Consider the following 22,695-nt stretch of genomic DNA (forward strand, 5'->3'; position numbering starts at 1 on the left):
CAGTGTTTTAGAATGATGCTAGCTTGAGCCACTAGGTTCTTGGTCTTATTCCGCAAGGCTAATTCCCTTTGCACGTCTGCTGCGCTGTCATTCAGACATAATCCCAAGTATGTTAGTGCCGACACTGCCATGTTTTGTTCGCCTTTTAGGAACCATGTAGGTGGAACATCACTTTTGTTCAGATATTTTCCTAGTGAACTAGTGGTCTTTGAAGGCCCACCCGAGTTTGGTCAAGGAGTATTAGGTCATCGGCGTAGAGCAGTCTCAATTTGAACCCCGTCAGTTTCGGTGGAAAGCATCTGACTGACTCAAACGCCAACCCTATGTCCGAAACAAAGATTGAAAACATCGGATGCCAACGGACTGCCTTGCTTCAGGCTATTAAGGGTTGGTATGGGGTCACTCAAAAGACCTGTGCGGTCCAGTCTCACACATAGGGAAGTTGGCGTATGGAGTGCTTTTAGAGCTTCTCTGATGTCTCAATGACGCCCCCAGGCTTCTAATTTGGCCCATAGGCGTTGGCGATCTATAGAGTCAAAGGCCTAGGCCAAATCAATTGATGCTACATGGAGTTCGTGATCATTCTTCGCTTTAGCCTTGGCCGATGTTTAAGAGGAACAAATTGACCGACGTCCCCACCTCCCTGACAGATCCTGCTGGCCAGGGGTCTTGTTGAGATGTAGATGTCACTCGAACAGGGCTCAAACTTAGGTATTTTCTGTGCGTGGGCAACATTGAAATGTGAAAGTATGCATCTTTCATGTCCAATGTTGCCATGTAATCCCCTTGTTTTTGTAGAGGGATGACTTCCTCCAGTGTGGTCATCCTGACATTTTTTGGCTTGACATAAGTGTTTGCAGGTCTAAAACAAGGCGCATTGTTAGATTTCTGGGTACAAGAAATGACTCTAAATAAATAGATTTGTCTTCTCTAGAAGCGGAACCAGCTCTATCGGTCCTTTCTATAGCAGTGTTAGAATCTCTTCTTCTAAAATCAAGTGATATTCTGGAGACATTCTTCTTCATTGAGGAGGATGATGGCAAGGTCTTTCCAGGCATCCTATCGAATATCCAACGCCACAGTTGTTAGCATCCAATGATCTGATGTTATCCCCTCCCATGCGTGGGTGAAAAGTGTTATGAGCATAGGAGGGTACCTCACACATGGTCTCTTGGCACCAAATAATTCAAGCTATAGTACTTCTGGAGTTAAAATTGAGATCTTTGAAGTGCCTTTTTAAATACAAATTTCTCATAGACGCGCATTATTTGTTAAATATACTAGGCAATGTAAAGTTTACTTCCTAGTTCAGTTAAGTAAGAGAAACTTTGTACACATATATAGTAAGACGTTTACAGGTGTAACCAAGTTCAATACTAAACCTTAAGATAGCATTTAGGGAAAGAGTTTCGTCAGGTTAGCAAAAGCATTTTATTAACCAACAATCACAGAAAGATTATGCTGTTAAGTAAAATTGTTTTACACACACTTCTAGAAGAGTTGTAAGCGATTCAAGGTAATTAAAATCACTTTGGCAATTCAATTCGGAATCTCTGTTTCAGGAAAGAATGAATGAATCAAAAACAACACAGGGCAGGTAAGACTTACATTTAATTCACAGAGTCCTTATGTCCATCCCCATATAGGTTGGGGAGCAAAACATATAAGGCACAAGATGTAGAAAGTTAAGAGTTCCAAAAGAAGACTTGTAGCAAGTAAGTACACTTCTTTGTTGGGAATAAGGATTCTGGGACTTTGTACAAGGCTCCTTGTAGGCACAGATGTGTTAGGCCTGGACAAACATGTATGGGCAAACTCCCCAACACACAAATCAACACTCCAGCAACACAGGAGCAGCTTAACAACTCTAGGTAAGTTCTGCCAAGAGTCGCACAGTAACTATAAACGTGAAAAGAGGATGCAGCAAGATGGCCCCATGATGCAGCAGCAGACCTGGTCACCGGATTCTTGGTCAAGCAGACTGAATAAGGGACACTGCAATGGATCTCTCAGCAGCAGTAGAGTGAAAAGGCCTTCAGCAACAGATTCTTCTCAGTTCTGTGCGTTTGGCAACCCTTTTCAAAGAACCAGTGAACAACGGTTACCACCCGGTCGATTCAGCTTGCTCTCCCGGTCCAGCACTTCGAAGAGGGGTGAGACTTCAGTGAGTGCAATCTTGTCTATGGAGGTCCAGAAGGAGTCCACTAAAGTTTCGTGAGGACTATCTTCGGAAGGCGATGCATCGCACAATGGTCGTAGGCCCCAGGGTATTGCCGAATTGCAGCCGGAGATGGTCACAGCTCATTGAGGGATGACCCAAAATGCATTTCTTTAGACTGGTTGGTCCCATCAGTCTAAGGTAAGCATTCATACCAACTAGAGATTCCCTGTTGATAGGAAAAGACAGCTGGAGAGCAGTGGTCACTCAGATTGGTATGTCGGTCCCTGGAGATGCTGGCTTCAGCATCAAGACCCTGGCCCTTTATGCAGGAACCCAGCCATTTAACATGCAGGCTTCCATTCAAACCTGTGTGGGGGCTGTCCCGAAGGGAGAGCCAGGCACCTAGTTTGAACTGTATCCAGGCAAGCTCACAGGAGGACAAACACCTGGAGTTTCTGAGTCCTTCCAGTTTTCGGTCCTCCCAGACTCACTGGCGCCTTCGGCGGGCTTCACAAAGGGATCCAGGCGAATACAAAAGACAAACAAGGACCTTCCCCGCTCAGCACAGCAGAAGAAGGACCAAGAAAGAGCAAACCATTGGGAGTTGGCGGAAAAAGAAACCAGGAACCATTTTGGATCAATGGTGTCCCATGTGTGCCTTACTGAAGCTGTGAATACAGCCTACGATGTAAGTTTCAGAAAAATGGTAGAAAGGCATCCACTGCCACAAGCCACTCAGATTTGTGTTAATGTAACTAGAAAGTTACATTAGAAGTGAGAAAAGGCTTACAAAGTATTCCCTCAGCCCTCCACATAAGGTAAGAAAAGTGTAGGTCAGATAAAAAGTATCCCCCCTATCCTTCGGAACAGTAGTTCTTACAAGGAAGAAAGATAAAACCAAAAAGGGAAGCTCAAGGAGCTTCCAGAAGCACTACACGCAAGGTGCTGTGTACTGCAATAGGAAATTACAGATGCCATGGAAAAAGATGAAGGAAAGTGGACTCCATCAAAAGAACCCAAAAAGGGGCGCCCAAAGTAAAAAACAAGACTGAGTGAGGGGAAAAAAGGTTCCCACTACCTCCCGAGAGTCAGGAAAAAAACCAACAGTCCAGCAAGTGTTGGGGGACTCTCAGGTGAGGAGAATATCTTGCACGATGGGGATTCTACCTAACAGAAAGTTGCAAAAATAGAAATCTTTCCTAACCGTGGACACCCAGTTTTCAGCTTCGGATAGCACTTCATCATTCTCACCAAAGGGCTGTGGAAATACCTCCCTAACAGATATGCATTTGACCCCATTTGGAATAGCAATAACCACCCCTTCTACTTTACTCCCCTCTTGCTCAGAACTCACCATTGTCCTGTCCCAGGATCAAGTTGTACATACTGCGGAGACCAAAGACATTCAGGAAGTACCAGGAGGCTGAACTCACCCTGAAAGGAAAGACACATGGTTTGGTGAAGGTAGATGGTGTCACAGATCATGGTGAACGAGGAAGTTGAATACAACACACACACAATGTGTACAAACACACTGACTAATTGGCTACTGCTCTGCAGGAGTACAGGTATGAGTAGTGGATAAGGCTCCTACTTCGCCCTACACTACTACTAAACTAGGAGTGATCCCAATTGCAAAGTTGAAAAAAGCACAGCCCGACAGATCTACCCTACTCCTTCGCCGCTAATTTACATTATACTCTTCAGGAGGGATGTGACCTAGCACAGAAGCAGATACAACAATAGCAACTGTGGTACAAACAAACGTCCAACCAAGTTTAATCAAAAATAGGGTTCTTTAAAACAATAGTACAGACGCACTGTTAAAATGGATTTCCTTCTACTTTACTAACCTAATCTCTTCTTTCGCAAAAACTCCCACAAATAGTCATTTACCCTACAAACTTTGTTTGCACCTCTCAAGCCAATATCTATTGCCTCCTCCCTTTCTGTTGATGACACTGCTTTATAAAACTATACCATAGGCAATAAAGAATCTCCAACTCTTAGTAGAAGGCTGTACCACCTGAGATAATGGTAGTAATGACAGAGCAGCCAGGCTTATCTTAGGTGGTAGAGAGGGCTGTAGATAAGTACAAAGAAATTGTAGCATACATATGGGCCAAAGGAACACTGATACACGTATGTATTGTCACAGTAATGTTTTATTTTATATACATATAGGCAAAGAAAAATCTTTGGAACTTTAAGAACTATATTAGAACAAACTATTATAAAAACCAACAATACTTTGGTATGCAAACCCAAGTATAACCTTATTTAGAGCAGCAATATGCAGTTCAAGTTGAGTAAACCTAATGATACACATTTAGAATGGCAACCTGCTATTCACTGGGAGTAAAACAGGATTAGACTTTTAGAAAGAATGTAATTCAAGGGAGGCAGACCCTAATGATAATAAACCTACAGTGTTATTCAAATTCAGGAGTCACCTAGTTATTTATTTTCAAATTTCTTTATTGTATTTCTTAATGTTACATATGTAGCATATAATTTGTCCTCATATAGTGCTTCGATCGTTAATAAAACATAACTGTACAATCAAACCTTATTTGTCTCCGTATGAGATATTGATCCAGCTCAGTACATCAGTGTGTGGTGAGGGAAAGAGGGGGGGGAAGAGGGGGAACAGCGGCGCATCCAAGTCAGCAGGGTGCCGTGTCTCAAGTGTCTTTACTGGTGCTGAATTTTCGATTGTCAATGAGTTCTTGTTCAAGGGGGTTTATCATCAGAGGGATGAAACATACTCCATGTCAGGGCCATCCATGCATCAAATGACACACTAGTGCCATCAGGAGATCTGGAGATACTATCCTCCCAGGCCCTGGTTTCCGTTTCCGCTTCCACCCAACGTTCCATCGCCCCGTAGCATGCAGTATACTGTGGGCCCTTTGTCCGTTTCCACGCCATTGCAATGGTTTGTTTGGTTAGTACACATGCCACGCCCATGAGTTTTACAATGTGTTTTTATCTTGGCCAGTCTAGGATAAGTTCCTAATAAACATTCTTTAGGGGACCAGTCATATCAAGACATTCCGGCCTTCTTACAAGTTTACTCCACCTTGGATCAAAGGCTCCGCAATCTGGAGCATTCCGAAAACATCTGTAGCAGGTCTGCCTTCTCTGCATTGCACCATGTGCATTTGGGGCGGGCTTGCTTGTTAAACTTGGCTACTCTGTATGGGGTCATGTATGTACGATACAATACATTTTGTTACATTAATCGAAATCTAGTATTTCTGGACACTTCTCTGGGGGACACTAGAGCCCTTTCCCATTCCTTGTCCACAATCTCCAGCCCCAGATCTGTCTCCCATCTGGATTTCAGTTCAGTACCTCGGGGGTTAGGTTTATCTATTAACTGGCTGTATATTTGAGACACCAGCTTCCATCCATCGCCCAGGTTATACAATAGCGTCACAAGGGGGTTCGCCTCAGGTTCCTCGGGCCACAGGTCCCACTTCCTGCACCACTTTCTGGACTTGCTGGTACTATAGGAATTGGCCTCCCGACACACCCTCCACGGATTGAAGTGAAGCAAAATCTCGAAAGGTGCCATCCTCATAGATGCCCCCCCACATGTAAACCCCTTTCCTTTCCCAGAGTCTAATATTAGTTAGGTCTGTGCTGGTCCTGTACAAGTCAGAGATCATTGGGATCTTGGTGGAGTATGAGTGTTCTAGGTGCAGGAATGCTTTGGTTCTGGCCATATACGCCTCCCAAGGTCACTAGCATGGGTGCATTGCTTAGGTGGTGTTGCGGTGCCCAGATGAGTTCTCTTAACTGCAAGAGCTGGTCAAGTGGCACAGCGAGTAGAGCGCTCGCTTTGACATCCGTGCAGAGCCTGCTAACGCAGGTTCGAATCCCGGCAGGGCCAAACTCAGCCTTTCATCCTTCCGAGGTCGATAAATGAGCACCACACACCGTGGGTAATAATAAGCAGCGCTCAGATACCTGAGGGTTCGTAGCACTATATAAATACCAAATTATTATTATTTTATTATGAATGGGGTTACCAGGAGTTGCAGCAGTGCGGTCTCTCCTGTGACATCGTCTGACAGCTATCTGGCCACAAAACTAAGTTGTGTCGCTAGGTAATATCTCTCTAGATCTGGGAGTTAAATACCACCTACCCTGTGGGGTAGTGTCAGTGTGTACAGTGCTAACTTGTGTCTACCCGTCCCCCATAGGAACCCACAGAGGATTGTTTCAAGCAGACGAAAAAAGGGGGCCTTAATGTAATAATACACATTTTGAAAGTGATAAAGAAATCTGAGAAGAACAATCATTTTAAATGATTGATGCCCTACCCATCATAGATAAGGGAAGTTTAGACCAAAAGCTAATCGATTTACGCAGGGTCTGGAGTGCAGCTCCTGTGTTGTTTGTGCATCAGTTCTGGGGTGTGCATTATGTTGACACCTAGATATATGAATGAGGTTAGTTGCCACTGGATCCCTACCTCAGGCAAATCATGTTCCTACCCCTCAGGCCTGCTAATGGGAACAGACAGGATTTTCGTTTGCTGAACGGAATACCTAGAGTAGTTGTCCAGAACCTCCAACATAGTTGGCACATTTAGATGTGGGTCCCTGACATATAGGAGGACGTTGTCCGCGTATGGTGAAATTATATGATTCACTCCGCCCACCTGTATACCTGCATCGAAAGATTGCTTCCTGAAGTAAATGGCGACTTGTCCTAGTCCCAGTATGTAGAGCATGGGGGATAATGGGCAACCTTGCCTGGTGCCTCTGCATATGTCCCATGCCGAGGATACAAACCTCCCAGACTTCAATCTTGCCCTAGGTTTAGTGTATAAAATGTCCACCCATTTAATGAATCATCTCTCCCCAAATCCAAATTCTCCAAGGGTCGCCAAAAGTCATTCCCAGTAAATGGAATCGAATGCTTTTGTAGCGTCCAGTGATAGTAACGCGTAGGAGCCATCCTCTTGGTCCATCTGAGCCATAATGTGTTGGAGCCTACGGAGATTCGCTGTAGTGTTGCGGCCGGGCACAAAGCCCCTTTGATCCGTGTGTGTCATGATGCCCGCTCCCGGGGAGCCGGTTCAAGCCCGGCGTCCCCGAAAGCGGACATCCAGTCCCCAAGGAAGGACCCAGCAACCCCATATAGGGGCCCTTTGGACAGTGTCCTGGCGCCATAGGCGCCAGGCTCATTATGGGAATGCTAAGGTGCACTTACCTGATGCAGACCATGCTGCAGGATCCCGGCCTCCTTGAGGCCTGAAAGGAACTACTTTACCTGTGGGACTAATTTACCATCCGGGCGTGGTCGGGGAAGGATACATACCTGGAACTTCTTCCAAGGCTATTTAAACCCCACCCGAACAACCACACGTGCTTCGCGTTGTTCTGCATCTAGCAGCTGGACGCTCACCGTGTCTGACTTCTGCCACGCCTGCCAGCATCCTGGATCACCTGCAAAGGAAGAGAAGGAGAGAACAGAAGAAGGAAAAGTCCTTACCTGCTAAATCCGCATCCCGGAGACATCTCGCCGACAATCCTGAAAAGGAAGACTTTAATTTAAAAGCTCATCGCGTCGATCGCTGCAGCGCCGCATTCCACTCACCTTTACAGGGTGCCTCCATGTTCAGCAGCGATCATCCGGATTCGCAGTCACGCCCCAGCGCCTAGGGAGAAAAACACCAGAACAAAAGGTGAGAGAGAGAGAAGGGAATAAGGAAAGCTAAATCTCCATGTTAAGACTTACCTGTTGATTCATTCCCTCTTCATTTCGGGTCCGCGCCGCATCCTGGCATTTCCGGACCCCGGCCCCTAAGGGGAAAAAAAAGACATCAGCGTTAATGAGCAAATGAAAAGACATTACCAAAAAACACTCATTAAAGACTTACCTGATTTCTACAAGGATTTCACCGCTCATCTCGGGTCGTGCCTGTTCCCCGGCATTCCGTACCCCGGCCCCTATGGGGAAAAAGACACTAGCATTAGTACATTAATGCATGGACACAAGGGGAACCTCTTATCAAAAAAACTTACCTGGAAGCCAAGCAAGTTTGGTTCTCACCAATCCGAAAATCCAGTGAAGTAACTGGATACCAACGCGCCCCTGCATCAGAAGCAGGATGGAGAGCTCGTCCTTCCAGACCCTAAGGTGAGACGCTACGAGAAATCACAGAAGGGTTTCAAGGAGGGTGAGAGGGGAAAGTTGGAGGCCGATTGCATTACCCCGCAGACAGTTAATCCCCTATTTTCGCCTACAGAAGGATACTTCTGCAAGCCAGACAAGCCAGATTTGGGGGCCCGGTCCAGTCCGTCTTCCGAACCCTGCGCATCACCTTAGAAGAGGTCACAGCAGCGCGAACCAGGCCAGCGCCTCCGTGGGAGTCAGGTGAGCGTAACAGTGTGCCCCAACCCGCCTATCAATCTAGAGAGTCGCTTCGCCAGTATCGTGGTTAATACCTTTACGTCATAGTTGAGCATCGCAAGTGGGCGGTAGGAGTCCTACTCGTCTACAGGTTTCCTGGGCTTAAGCATCGGGATCACAAATGTCTCCCTCATTCTCTCTGGCAGGATCCCCAAGTCATACGCTTCCTGAAATACTTTTTGTAGTAGTGGTGTGAGAGACGATTCATACATTTTATAAATCTTCGGAGGCAGTCCATCGCTGCCTGGGGTTTTGCAAGCGGCTAGAGATTTTATTGCCTCAGTGATGTCTTCAGTGGTGATAACACGTCTAGGAGGTCTCTATAATTTTGGTAGTCCAATTTCCTCAAGTGTGTTTTGGATTTCTTCTGGGGGGACTAGGGTATCATGCAAATACAACTGGATGAAGAACAGTTTGAAAGAGTCATTAATATCCTTTTGTGTCTGGCGTAGGGTTCCATCTGTTTCTTTCAATGCAGTCGTTAGGTGTTTGGGGTGTTCCCTCTTACAAAACCATGCCAGTAGGTGGCCGGGTCTGTCTGCCTCCGTGCGTGCACTAATGGTTCTGGCAGCGTAGTCAAACTTGGCTAGCCTGCCCCATGTGTCCTTACATTCGCCCCTAATCCGACTCAGTGGGTCTTCCTCTTGTTGCGTCCCTCGGGCGGTGGATTCTATCGTTTTGATTTCTCCTCTAGCTGTTCTAGCTCTGTCTACAGTAGTCTCCTAATGCCACCTGCTTTCGCTATAATTTCTCCACGCATTACCACTTTCAGGGCCTCCCATACCATGCCAGCCCGTTCCACACTGTCCACATTCTCCTCGACATATTTCTCCAGGGAATCCCAAAGGTAGTTTCTAAATGCCAGGTCTTTCAATGCTTCAGTGGGCATTCTCCATAGCGGGATGGGGGGGTTTGGGTCAGTCATTCTCCATTCCACCATCAGGGGCGAGTGGTCAGAGATAGATCACCCCAAGTATTGTGCTGTTTCCATGTGGGGGAGATGTCCTCTTCCTATGAAGATATGATCTATCCTTGTTTACGACCATGTGGGGATGAGCAGTAAGAGTAGTCACACTCCTTTGGGTGCAGCTCCCTCTAAATATCAGCTAGGTCTAATCGCTCTATCACTGAGTTCAGTGCAGTGGTGGCCGTTGCCGAGCGGTTCAAAGGGGGAGTGGACCGGTCTAAGACTAAATCACATACGCAATTAAAGTCCCCACCCCAAATGAAAAAGCCATTCCTATACTGAGTTATCTTGGTATACATTAGATCTAAATGGGCTGGGATGTTACAGTTGGGAAAATAAGAGTTCACTATGCATGCTTCTATCTACTCAATGTATCCCCATAATATCACATATCTGGCCTCTGGGTCCACTTACGCCTTAACTAGTTTGAAAGGAATCTGAGGGCTCATCCACGTAAACACCCCCCTCGCGTATTTGGAATATGCCGCTCGAAACCCCTGCCCCCCCCCCCCCCCCCCAAGTGTTCTTGTAGTTTGGCCATGGATTCCTTTGTTAGATGAGTTTCTTGCAATAGGGCTATTCCTACCTTCTTTCTATTTAAGTAAGATTTAATTCTGTTCCTGCAAAGATAAGTGACCGATCCCTGTACGTTCCACGTTAACACCTTAATTTGTGCTGCCATGTTAGTTTAAGGACAAGTCCCAGGGTTATCCTGCCGTTACCCTCGTCGCCCCCACTGACAGATGCATAACAAAGATCCACTGTGCTCCGGGCGCCTTGACCCAGCTGGCCCAATCCCTCGACCCTCAATCCCCCAAACCCCTCTTATCCTCTTTTGGAGACTTCACAACTGCCCAATCATTCACTATTGTGAACGGAAAAACAAACAATATTAACAAACAACTGCTCCTAGCTGCTGCCCTAACTTGGCAGTGGTCAGGTGCCCCCCTCCCCCAACCCCGCCATCTGGGCCTATCCAGGTCATTTGGCGCGGGTAATGCGCTGGCAGCAGGCCTGCACTGGTCTTTTGAAGGGTGGGCTTTAGTGCGCTGTCCCTGTGGCCCGGCGGACTCCCCGTCCGAACCAGCAATCAAAACGAAAATGCAGTGGTGATAAGATGTAGTGGTTATCATATCGAAGTTTCATGAGGTAACTTCCAGTTTAAGTGCGCCCCCCCCCCTCTCCACCCATCGCAGAGTCATTCATGTGATGGGTTCCTCATCTCCGGTCAGGTTATTGTGCTCAAGGCACATGTTGGCTGCAGCAGGCGTTTCCAGGAATATTGCCTTCCCTTTGTAGAGCACTTTAAGGCGAGACAGATATAGCAACATGCATTTGAGGTTAAGTTTTCTGAGCCTTGCCTTTATCGGCACAAAGGAGTTCCTTGCGCGTTGTATCTGGGTAAATGACGATCCTAAAGTAGTTTCTCTTCATTCCACACCCCCCATTGAATATTTGAGTGTTATTTCCCTGTCCCCGGGAATTCAGGATATTTGCGATCATTGGACGTGGATATGAGCCTGGTGGGGACCACTTCTGTAGGGATCTGTGGGCTCTTTCCAAGGAGTCACCTAGTTATACCCACACTGTTACAAGTATACACCTTGCAACATATGTAGCTTATACTTCTGTCACAAATGAATACAGTTACACTAGCATTACATTTCAGAACAGAGTTCAAAGGCAAGTATAGAATTCTAGCAGACTTTTCAGAGGGGCAGTATGCAACTCTAGGATAAGTAAGAACTCGAAGACTATTTTAGAAATTCACCGAGCAGTTCAGGGTAAGCAAACCCCAATGGTACACTTTTAGATTGGCAACAGCTATTCAAGGTGAGTAAACCCTATTGGTAAGCTTTCACACTCATTCAGTTTCAGGATAGTAAAACAATACCAACTCAATTAATGTCTAGAAGGTTGAAACATAATTCAGAGGCAAGTAAATATCTCTTTATACTTTTTAGAGTGGCAACAAGAAGCTCAAAGGTAAGTTAAAACTTTAGTACACTTTGTAACTTATTCAGTTTAGGAATCAAAGTAACACACTTAAGACATGTACAGGTACGTACACTTGTGTGATCTTTCCAAGAAAAAGGCTTATATTTTTAAAGCCCTTCCCTTCTAGGGCATATGTTATCTCAGAGGGAAAAGAGGGAATTTAAGTCTAGGAGCCAGCAGTAGGCAGTTCAGGATGAGGGTCAGATGCAGTGAAGTCTTATATTAAGAGTTGGAGATTCTGTATTGCCTAAGGTATAGTTGTATAAAGTTCCAGCAGATTTCTCCTTCAGCAATTAAGTACAGACTTCGAAGCTAGTATAAGGTGTTCAGGGACTTCCGAGAAGGCTCCCTAAATGCACACAAATCAACTGCTCAGCCACACAGGATCGACACAAGACTTAAGGCAGCGGTATTCAAACTGTGGGGGCGCGGCCCCCAGGGGTCCGCGGGTGCATCCCTGGGGGGCCCTGAGAGCTCAGCATGAAATGTAAAAAAAAAAGAAGATATTTTTTATTTTTTTTCAGATTGGAAGAAATGGGCAGGGGTGGCTCACATGGTCGGGCTGAAGCATGAAACTGTCTCAGGCAACAATGAAAAAGTGTCCTGCAGTTGTAAATGGATATTCATTCCTTTAGTCACAGACTGGGCCTCATTACAACTATGGTGGTACGGTAACAACGGTGCCGGTAAGCTACCGGCACCGTTGCTAAAGTACCTCCATAGTACGGGTTGTGCTTGCGGGTGCCTGACAGCCCGCCAGGTCTGACCTGGCAGGCAGAGTGCCACCCGCAAGCACAGCTCGTCGGATGCAGCGGCACCATTAGTAACGGTGCCGGTGCATCCGAGCTCCCCATTCCCATTTGAGCCCTATGGGGCTCAAATGGGAATGGGGATCTACCGGTACCGGCACCCGCGAAAGGGCAATTATCAGGTCCGCCTAACTCGTCATGACCCGGTAATTGCCCATTCGCGGGTGCCAGACCCGGATGCAACTCTGGCGGCAGCCGTGCCGGTTTTACCGGCACAGCTACCGCCAGGGTTAGGGTTGTAATGAGGCCCACTGTTTCAATAGTACCCAAGGGGGTGCCTTGTGTTACAATGTAAGTAAATTGTGATAAATTCAGCAACAATGGTCAAAATTACTAACTGCATAGTAAAGTAACTCATCAAACTGGTCCACATTGGCCAAAATGGTGGCCCATTTTGACTGGCCCACACTAGCATTTTACATTTTTGGTACAGGCATTGCCCTATAGGCCAGTTGGAGCCTGGCGGCTCATCCATAATGGCGAGGGGGCGCCCACCCAGTGGCCCCTCACCCATTATGGAGGAGCTAAGGAGTCAGCCCAGTGAAACAGTGGGCACTCCCTCAGCTGCTTTTTCCAGCTGATGGAGTGCTCCTGGACTGGCTGAACTGTCAAAGGGAAACACTGTTTCCCTTTGACAGTTCAGTTTAGTTCCCCAGCCGCACATGCTCACTGAGCTATGTAAGTGCTGGGGCGTTTTGCTTCGCCAGCATTGCATAGCTCATTGGAAATGCTGGCTGGGGCACTGCATGTCTGTATGTCCGAGGGGGAGCTCCTGCACCACCTCGCACATACGGACAGAGCAGCCTGGAGCAGGGCGTTTCAGCACCCACACGCAGGCCAATGCAGAAGGTACTTTTATGTTCTTTTTTTTATTTAAACATGTGTATGGATGCGTGTATGCTATGTTATGAGTGAGTGTATGGTGATGGCTGCTCGTGTGAATGATAGAGTGATTGCTGTATGAAAGTGCAACGCCTTGCATACACACATAATCATGTTGATTACGTTAGGCCGAGTGGGGCCCAGGGGACAGGGATGTTATCTTTTTACTCGACATCTATCATAGATGTCCAGTAAAAAATGTCATGCCTGCCCTCTTGGCCCCCCCAGCACCAATTGCAAACTGTTTGGCTATTTACCCATTTTTTTGTTAAAAGTATGCTCTACAATGAAACATTTTAACCCATTATTTTAAAAATAATTCACAGGGGCAAACCCCCCCCGATCCCCTTTTATTGGTTCGGGCTCCTCACTATGCTCGGTCGCTATGGCATTTTTGGGGGAAATAGTTATGCCCCTCCACTTAAAAACTCACCAGCCGCCACTGGCCCTCAGACTGTGTTGGGAACGGGATGGGGGGGAACACAGGGACTATGTTAAATGTTAAAGGTATTTGTACCGCACACCGTCACCAACGGAATTGGTCCCCAGGCGCTCAGGTGGAATTGTAAACGATAAAGGTGGGATGGGTTAGTAAGGTGAAGAAGTGCGGCTTGTTGTGCGAGAGATGGTTGTGTGAGTTTTTTTGAGTGAGATAAGTATGCAGAGTTTGAGCTTATATTGGTTAGTGGGTTACCTGACCTTTACCCTAACATTCACAGCTCTGTCCGAGTGCGGCACCTGTCGGCCTCCACATCCCATCCAGACGGGGCGCAGGCCAACGCCCAGCACTCCATCCAGGCGTGGTCATGCCAACACTCACACTCCCACCCAGACGCGGCGCAGGCCAGTGTCCAGAGACCCGTCCAGTTGTGGGCATGCTAACATTCACAACTCCATCCGAGCGCCACACAGGCCGCCATTCACAACTCTAGGTGTGGCACATGTTAGCATTCACGTTTCTTCTAAGTGCGGGCATGTTATCCTTTAATCTATCCTATCCAGATGCGACGCAGGCCAACGTCTATCTAGATGCGTCTGTCGGTCTGGATATGTTCGTCCGGTACGTACCAGTGGGGGAGTCAATTGGGCTTTCGTGTGGGTCTAGGTATGTGGTCAGTCTCTGCAGCCTTCCTTTGTGGCTATTTTGTATGATGTCTTATGCTCTGTCGAGTGGTTGGTTCTTTGGTTTGAGTGTTTGTCCAATTTGAGAGTGGTCGAGGTTGGAGTTATTTCCATCATTGTTTTGATGTCTGGGCATTCTAGTGCGTCTCCGTTGTGGTTATGCCTTGAAGAGCCATGATTTGAGGAGTTTCCTGAATGCTAGGTGGTTTATTGTATTCCGTATATTCTTAGGTAGGTCATTCCAGATTTTGGGTGCCTGGTGAGAGAAAGACTATCCTCCGAGTTTTTTTCTGTGGTAGGGTTTTGGTTCTAGGCGTATGTCGGTGCTTGATCTTAGTGTTCTTGTCTGTTGGTGTAGGCGTAGTTTGTCGCTTAGGAATTCTGCACCTTGGTTGTGTATTGCTCTGTGCGTGATGCACATGGCCTTGAATTTTATTCGCCGTTTCAGTGGTAGCCAGTGTAGTATTTTTAGCGCGGGAGTGATGTGTTCTCTTCTGGGTAGCTTGAGGAGGAGTCTGGCTGCTGCATTTTGTATGCGTTGCAGTTTTTTTGGAAGTCGTTCGGGTATGCCCAGCTATAGGCTATTGGCCTAGTCCACTCTGGTCATGATCAAGCGATGATGGAAAGTGTTTTGTTGGCGAATGACAGGAACGGTAGGATCCTTTTTGCTGCTCGCAGGAGGAAGAAACATTTCTTGATTACCGAGTTTACTTGCGCCTCCAGAGTGAGGTTGTTATCCGTGAGGACCCCTAGGTTTTTTACAGTTGATGCTGGTTCTGGTGTGCTGCCGAGCTCTCTTGGCCAGGGGATGTAGTTGATGTCTCCTCCCTTTTTTGAAACAATCATCTCCGTTTTGCCTGGGCTGATTTCGAGATGGTTGAGGTTCATCCAGTTGAATATGACAAAGGCAGTTCTCTAGTGTGGTGTTTTCTTCTCTGGTGTCTTGTATGTTGAAGATTATTTGAGTATCGTCGGCCTAGTTGTAGCATGTGAGGCCGTGTTTTTTGATGAGTTTGATTAATAGGTACATGTAGATGTTGAATAGAAGCGGGGAGAAGGATGATCCTTGTGGTACTCCGCACGTGGAGACACTGGGTTTGGATTTACAAGGTTTCATCCATATTGTTTCTGTTCTGTTTGTTAGGAAGGATTTGATCCATAGTAGGGCAGTGTCTGTTATCCCTAGTCCTCCTACTCTCTTTATGAGGATGGCGTGGTTGACAGTGTCGAAGACCGCAGACAGATCAAGGAGAATCAGGACGGTGCTGTTGTCTGAGTCGGCGTTTGTTTTAAGGTCGTCCCGTATTTAGAGGAGAGCCGATTCTGTTCCTCTCATAGGTCTGAAGCCAACTTGTGCCTGGTCTAGTACGCAGCGCTCTTCTATGAATTCTTGGGTTATTTGGTAGACGTACGTTACTAGTAGTTTGGCTATGTAGGGTATGTTGGAGATGGGTCTGTAGTTAGATAAGTCTTCGACGTTTCCTGTTGTGTCTTTGAGTAGTGGTTTGATGTACGCCGATTTGAAGGCCTGCAGTACTTTGCCTGTTGAGATTGAGAGGTTGAGGAGGTTCCTGTGGTATTCCATGGGGGTTCCTTGCTTGAGAATTGTTTTGTATATGTCCGGGGGACAAGGGTCATCTGGAGATCCCAATTTGTTGCTTTGGTTTACCAGTTTGACGAAAGCCTCAACTGTTATTTCTGGGAAGTTTCGTAGCTTGTTTGCGTGTTCCTTGTCTGCGTTGGTGGGGTTTGAGCTGTGAACGCTTGGTCTATTTTGTATGGTGTGTTGGATGGAGGTTATTTTGTTTTTGAAGTGGTCTCCGAGGTCCTCGCAAAGTTTCGTCGATGGAATTGGCGTGCTGTTGTAGGCCGGTGGGTTTTTTATTTCGTTTATGATTTTGAATAGTTCTTTTTGAGCGTTTGGTGCTCTGAAGATTCGGTTGTTGTAGTATTTCTTCTTTGCTTTTTGTGTTTCTTTTTATATGCGCGGATCTGTTGTAGGTATTTCAATTTGTTTGCGGTGTTGTTCCTCCATTCAGATTCTAGTTTTCAGTATTTCCTTTTCATGTCGTTGAGTAGTGGGGTGAACCATTTTGCTGTAGTTTTCTTGCGTGATGGGGTGAAGGGCTTTTCTTTGGCGATGTCGTCAAGGGTTGTTGCGATCCAGGTATGAAGTAGGGCAACTTTTTTGTCTAGGTCTGCTTCTTCCATGGTTGTTGCTTGTGGTTTGCTGAGTTCTAGGAGCTCGGTTAGATTGGAGTTTATAGTTCTCCAATTTCTTTTCATCATGATGGGTTGCTTTTCTTGTTGCTTTTTTGTCGGAGCGGCCGTTGTGATTATGAACGGAATAATGAGGTGGTCGCTCCAAAGTATTTGAATTGGGGGTGCCGTGGTGATGAGATCCTTGTTGGCGAAGATTGCGTCAAGTGTGTGCCCTGCTGAGTGGGTTGCTCCCTTGACTAGTTGTTGTAGGTTCATGGCTGCTAGTTGGGCGGTTAAGGATTTTTGTGTGGTTGTGGTTTCTTCACTGAACCAGATGTTGAAATCTCCGAGGATGATCAGGTGATTGTACTTGATGGCTAGGGTAGTGATTGCTTCCGTGAAAGAGTCTACGAAAGTCGCATCGTAGGTTGGTGGTCTGTATATCAGTATGAATTTCAGGTTGGTTTTGTGGTTTACTGAAAGTCGTAGTATTAAGGATTCGCATTTATCGATGTTTAGTGGATCTTCCATTTTGATGGCCAGTTGTTCTTTGTGGATGATCGCTAGTCCCCCCCCCCTCTTTTGGATTTACTGTTTGTTTGGATGCATTTGAAGTCTTCAGGCAGGCAGTTGTTGAGGGTGATCTTGTAGTTGTCGTCTAGCCATGTTTCGGTTACAAATAGGATGTCTATGCCTCCTTCTGACAGGAGGTTGTATATTTCCATTGAGTGTTTGGATATTGACCTTGAGTTTATTAGATTACAGTGGATTCTCTGGGTGAGGTTTTGTTTTGAGGTTATTTGTTGTTCGGGTTTGTAATTGCCTGTTCGTGGAGTTTCCGCATTGATGTTGGTAGGTTGAAGAACGGTGAGAGCTGCTTCTTCATTGAAGCGGTCTAGTAAGTTGATAACAGGGCTGATTGGTGTTTCTGCTGTGATGCTACTCGGATGAAGATTAGTGGTGGTTTCTTCATTGGGTCCGGTTGTTGGGTCAGGGGTGGCGTTGCTGGTTGTTGGTACTTTGCTGTATTGTGCGGGATGTAGTGGCACAATGGGCGAGAACCATGGGATAGTGGTGGGAGCAGAGTGCGGAGAGCCCAGGGTGGGTGATGGGGCGGGGAGAGACCAGGGACTGGGTAGGAGTGGGATGAGGGAGCCCAGCGACTGTGATGGGAGCAGGTGATGGCGTGCAATACATACTGTCCATTTTGCATTTCTGGGGGGTTCCGGCCTGCCCAAATTTTGCTCAGGGGGGCCCCGGCCAAAAAAAAAAAAAGTTTGAAGACCACTGACTTAAGGTAAGTAATACCCAAGTCATCAAAGTACCTCAGCAAAGAAGAAGAGCTTCTGGAATCTGGACAGACGCCTTCAAGATTTTGTTTATTTCATTTGTTGACAACACCCAAGACCCAGAGGTATCACAGCGCTAGAGTTACATTAAATCAGTAAATTTGAGACATGCCGGTGGCAACAGAGTGACAGAAGGCAGATTTTTTTATAGACACCTTTCAAGCGAGTCATTAGCCATATTTGTTAAACAGAAGTGTTTTCATGTTTTTGCAGACGGACAGATAGGAGGGGTATTCTTTGACCTTGGGTGGCAGCGTGTTCCACAGTTTCATGTGATAAGGTCCCTACAAAAAGGTCGCCTTGTAAAAAAAGTCGCCAAGAAATTGCGGTTTTTTGCAGGGACATCATCACATGAACATGCGGGGGACACCCCTGCAACCCCATGACTGCATATATATATGGTCACCATATATAATGTCCCCACAACCTTTTCCCGGCGACATTATGTATGGCGAACATATAGATGGGGATAACATTACCGAATACCTGTTCCAGAGGGTTGGGGTGCAGCAGAACAGGACCCAGTCCCTGGATTCTTGGTCTGATGAAGAAAGAAACAGACACTAGATGGGAAGTTGCAGCAGCAGTCGACGGGAGAGGCTCCCAACAAAAGAATCTTCAATGCTTTTCGCGGCTCTGTGGTTTACAGTAACCAGATGAAGAATGGCGATCAATGGTCAGATTCTCTTCACTCTCTCAGTCCAGCACTCTGGTCAGGGGACTTCGGGGATTCTAATCGTGTCTCTGGAGGTCCAGCAGGAGACTGCCAAAGTTTCACAGAGAATCAGACTTCAGAAAACCATGCACCTAACTCAGGCTCGATGGCCTCTTGTATTGGAGATTTGCAGGCCAGCACAGAGTCGTAGCACATTGAGGGATGGCTAGTTGGGCAGGTCTTCTCAAGACTAGTGGGACTCAGCAGCTTCTGGGCAGGGGTCGTCTTTGGGATCCCCCAGGTCACTTGGAAGGAAGTGTTCTAACAGGCTCCAGTTACACAGCAGGCTCTCTGGTCACTGGAATCAGTTACAGCCAACTTTTCTTCCTCTTCGGATTCAGGTCCAGTGGTCTACTTCTCTTCAGCTTCCAGAATAAGACCTTTATCCAGGAACCCAGATGATAAGAAAGTAATGTATAGACACCTAAATCAGTAACTATTCTTACTTATACCTTCTTACTTATACCTTAAATGTCCCAGTACTGACACCTGTCTATTCCGTTTCACCCTATAGGCAGCACACTCAGAGCAGTTCCTTTCGTCCTGATGAAGGCCCCTGCAAGATTGGATGGCACTACAGTCAACGAGGGCCGAAACACATTTGTGTAGACCAGTTTTTTTTTTTTAATCAGAATTGCAGTGTTTATTTGCCAACACGTTGTTACATGGATAACTTCTTATGTTTGGTTTGCTTCACTGTTGTAACCACCATCATAACCACTGTTGAGACACATACAACAGTAGGCTTGATACTGTTCCAACCTGATAGTATTGACTTTTGAGTCCCAATGTGTCTCAAACTGTTTGTGTAAAATTGTTACATATTTGCTTTATGTCGTAAGAGTGGATAACTATATTGATGGGTGCTTGTAGACCAGTAGGTCTTTACCCTTGAATACACATACTTTGTATAAACTCCAACAAGGTGTGTTGTGTACTTTACTGAAAACTAACAAGTGAGACGTAGGTGTAAGGAAGGATGACCCATTCATTTGTTGATTTGTTTCTTTATGATTAGGAGGTGTACCTCCACCTCTAGATGTGGAGGTCCTCCGCCGGCCGCGAGATGGGCGCTGGCCTCTTTGGTAACCCTGTGAGGCTTGGCCCTGGTTGTTATTCCAGGAAGAATTTTGACCCTGCCCGTAACCGAAGCCCGTTTGGAATTTTGCCCATGAAAATCGGCAAAAATTGCTTCCGCCCCTCTGGCCTTGTGGTTTTCAGCATGCCCAGAGATTTCAGGGTGTCGTATTCCTCTTTGGCTGACTTTAGGGCATCTTCTATGGCTTTGCTGAATAAGACTGTCGGTTCCACCGGCATGTTGAGTAGCGTAACCTGGGTGTTTAGCTTAAAGCCACACTGGCGTAGCCAAGCATGGTGCTCGATTATGGTCCCTACAGCGATAATTCTGCCCGCATTATTTGCGGCATCTAGATTATTTTTAAGAATGCAGCTGGAAGCTGCTTTGCCGCCAGCTGCTACCAGGGCTAGTTGAGACTTTAGAGACTTTAGAGGTTCGGGAGCAGAAGCTATTAGGAGTAGTTATTTTGTCCCACTTGTGGCAATTATAACTTGCCAACAGTGTGGAATGAAGAGGCTAGTGATGTCCCTGCCCTTTTACGGGTTGTGGCAACCACGAGCGAATCCAGTTTAAGCTGGCCCCTGATATAGAGCGGGTCAGATGGCACTGGGTGGAAAAGTTTCTCTACCTGCGGGTTTACTGCCTGTGTCTGATTTGGTGTCTCCAGGGAAGGTTGAATCCTTCTTTGGACAGATTGTAAAGTTGGTATGAAGTGGGTGGCAGCCTTCTTGTCCCCCAAAATCTCTTCAATGAAGTCTTTGTCTAGTTGAGTTTGTATACCAAAGTGTTCAGCTGCTTTAATTAGCATGTCTTTGTGGAGAGGCTGATTGTCCACTGGCGAATCGGCCACTGGTGAGTCCTGATAAATTGGATAGGCCAGGGTATAGACTTCCTCCTCCACATCCTCATCATAATAATGATCAGACTGCTGGTAGTTTTCATCATCATCCTCCGAGTCCGTATGAACATCATACAGGTCACCTAGTACTGGTTGGGCTGTACTTGACAAAGGCAGAGACTCCGGTCAAGCTTTTTTAGCTGGGGGCTGGGAACTGGAAGCCTCAGTTGTAGGAGCTGTAACTGCAAAGTTCTGGTAAGCCTGTGGGTTTTTTTCAAAGAAATTGGCCCTAAAAGGTAATTCTAGTCGTGACCCTGTCTATGTCTTCTGCAGTCCATTGGGCTGAACTGGGAATGACAGCAGGGTACTGAGGGATGGAGTCTTGTCCTAGGGGTGTAGGATGGCCCTGGGGTGTGGACTGGCCTTTGTTCTTTAAGGCTTCTGCCAATGAACCTTCTTCTTGTGGGACAGTGTTTTTCCCTAATAGTAGCGGTAGACTTGTCCTTATTTGACTTATCTTTAGGATTGGGGCTCTTGGAGGAGTGTTTCTTGGAGTGCTTAGTGTGATGCTGTAAATGCATTGGAGGTACAGGGCCTCCATGCCCTTGTCCTTTTATCATGTGTGTTCTGTTATTTTCTGCACAGGAGTCCATGTGGGTCTCCTGGCAGTGCAGCTCTTCCTCTTTTTGGTTTGGTGTACAGGCCCTTGGGATACCCTTAATGCACCCATGGGTGGGGGTGCAACCCTGTACCCCTAGTGTTTGTTATTGTGCACCTGTGTGGCGCCCACACAGCAGGGTATGGGCTGGTAGCAGCTCCATGCTGAATTTGACAGGTGCTCTGATTATCGTCCATTTTGGGATACCCAGGCCCTGCCATTGGAATCAGTCGATTCCTGATCGAAGACAAGATGGCCCCTGTGGTCTTTTGCTTTCTATTGCCCGTTAACTGGTTTTCCCAAAATCGTGGGAAACCCTGACTCTATCCCTTCCCCTGACTGGCTGTTGGGTGGATATGGTATGTGGGGGAAGTCCAGGCCAGACTAGCTGGAGCCTTCCCAATGACTATGTTGTGGGTACACCCTTGGGGTGGGACCTGGGTGAATGGAGTGTGTGACCAATATACATTTCCTGTTATGGGTGTATGTAACACAAGACAACAGCCCAGCCCAGCCCGAAACTGGCATAAAAGCATTGTGGAGTACAGAATGGCTGGGTGCTTGTCCCAATCCACATTCCTTGTTGCGAGTGTCTGGATGGAGAATAATGGCCTGAATGCACCGAGTCTGATTGGCTGGCTGGCTGCCTGCCTGCCCTTCTGAATGATTGGTTGCCCGAGTGTGACCCAGCAGAGTGAATGAGAGACCAAACAGCATATCTGGGGACCTCTCACTGATGCAAATTGTTCAGTAGCTGAAGTCGAAACTTGATGCTTGATCTCAAAGCCAAGCCAGAAGAATAAGGTTAACTGCTGTTTCCCTTTGACGCAATCTGAAAGCTGTTGTGCCTTCAAGAAACTGATCCAAGAGAGGACCTGGCTAGGAGTCCTCTTCCCGAGCTACGAGGGACCATCGTGCACCAGCTAACCTTCGCCAAAGCTCCCTGGAAGTCAGTCCTCGAAAGGCTGCTGACCGGAGACTGGGACAGATGGGGAATCCTGAAGCACAGCACCCAGACATCAAGGCCATCTAAGCCCATTGCCGTCGACCAGGGTTCGGATGATTGCCGTAACCGCTGGAAGCCCTTTGAAGCCGTGTCACCCAGAAGCGGGGACCACTTGCTGCCATGATGCCGATGAACGGAGCCGCAATGCTCCATTGCCTCCCCAACACCACTGAATCAAGGACTCCCTTGCTCATCACTGTCGACCGCTTTTTCCCACTGGAGAAAGTCAAGGTCACCGCCGAACCGATGAGAATCCGCTGGTGGGTTTCCCGCAACCCGAAGACCACAAAGACGCTGACGACCAGATGCCCTTGCTGGGCCAAAGTTCTTCATTGATGCTTTGCAGCAACGAACTATCTTCGTCGAGGTGCACCGCACACCTCGTCTTCGCAGGACGTCCACGACCGATCGTTGGCGAGCACCGGTAGGACCGAAGCTGCTGCCTCGATGCCATTGTTCACCGTTATCTTCAAGGGATCTT

At 47.0% G+C, this 22,695-nt stretch overlaps 1 protein-coding gene across 1 annotated transcript in view; it reads right to left on the reverse strand.

Moving 5' to 3' along the window:
* The window catches only part of LOC138569443 (ER membrane protein complex subunit 3-like), a 243,048-nt gene that overhangs the window by 107,911 nt on the left and 112,442 nt on the right, over positions 1 to 22,695 (reverse strand). The window contains exon 6 of the mRNA XM_069647416.1: positions 3,516 to 3,595. Within this exon, the coding sequence (XP_069503517.1) occupies positions 3,516 to 3,595 (80 nt within the window). The remainder of the gene's footprint in view (positions 1 to 3,515; positions 3,596 to 22,695) is intronic.

Source organism: Ambystoma mexicanum, chromosome 2q (assembly GCF_040938575.1).
Source record: "Ambystoma mexicanum isolate Mex_15411 chromosome 2q, UKY_AmexF1_1, whole genome shotgun sequence".
NCBI lineage: Eukaryota > Metazoa > Chordata > Amphibia > Caudata > Ambystomatidae > Ambystoma > Ambystoma mexicanum.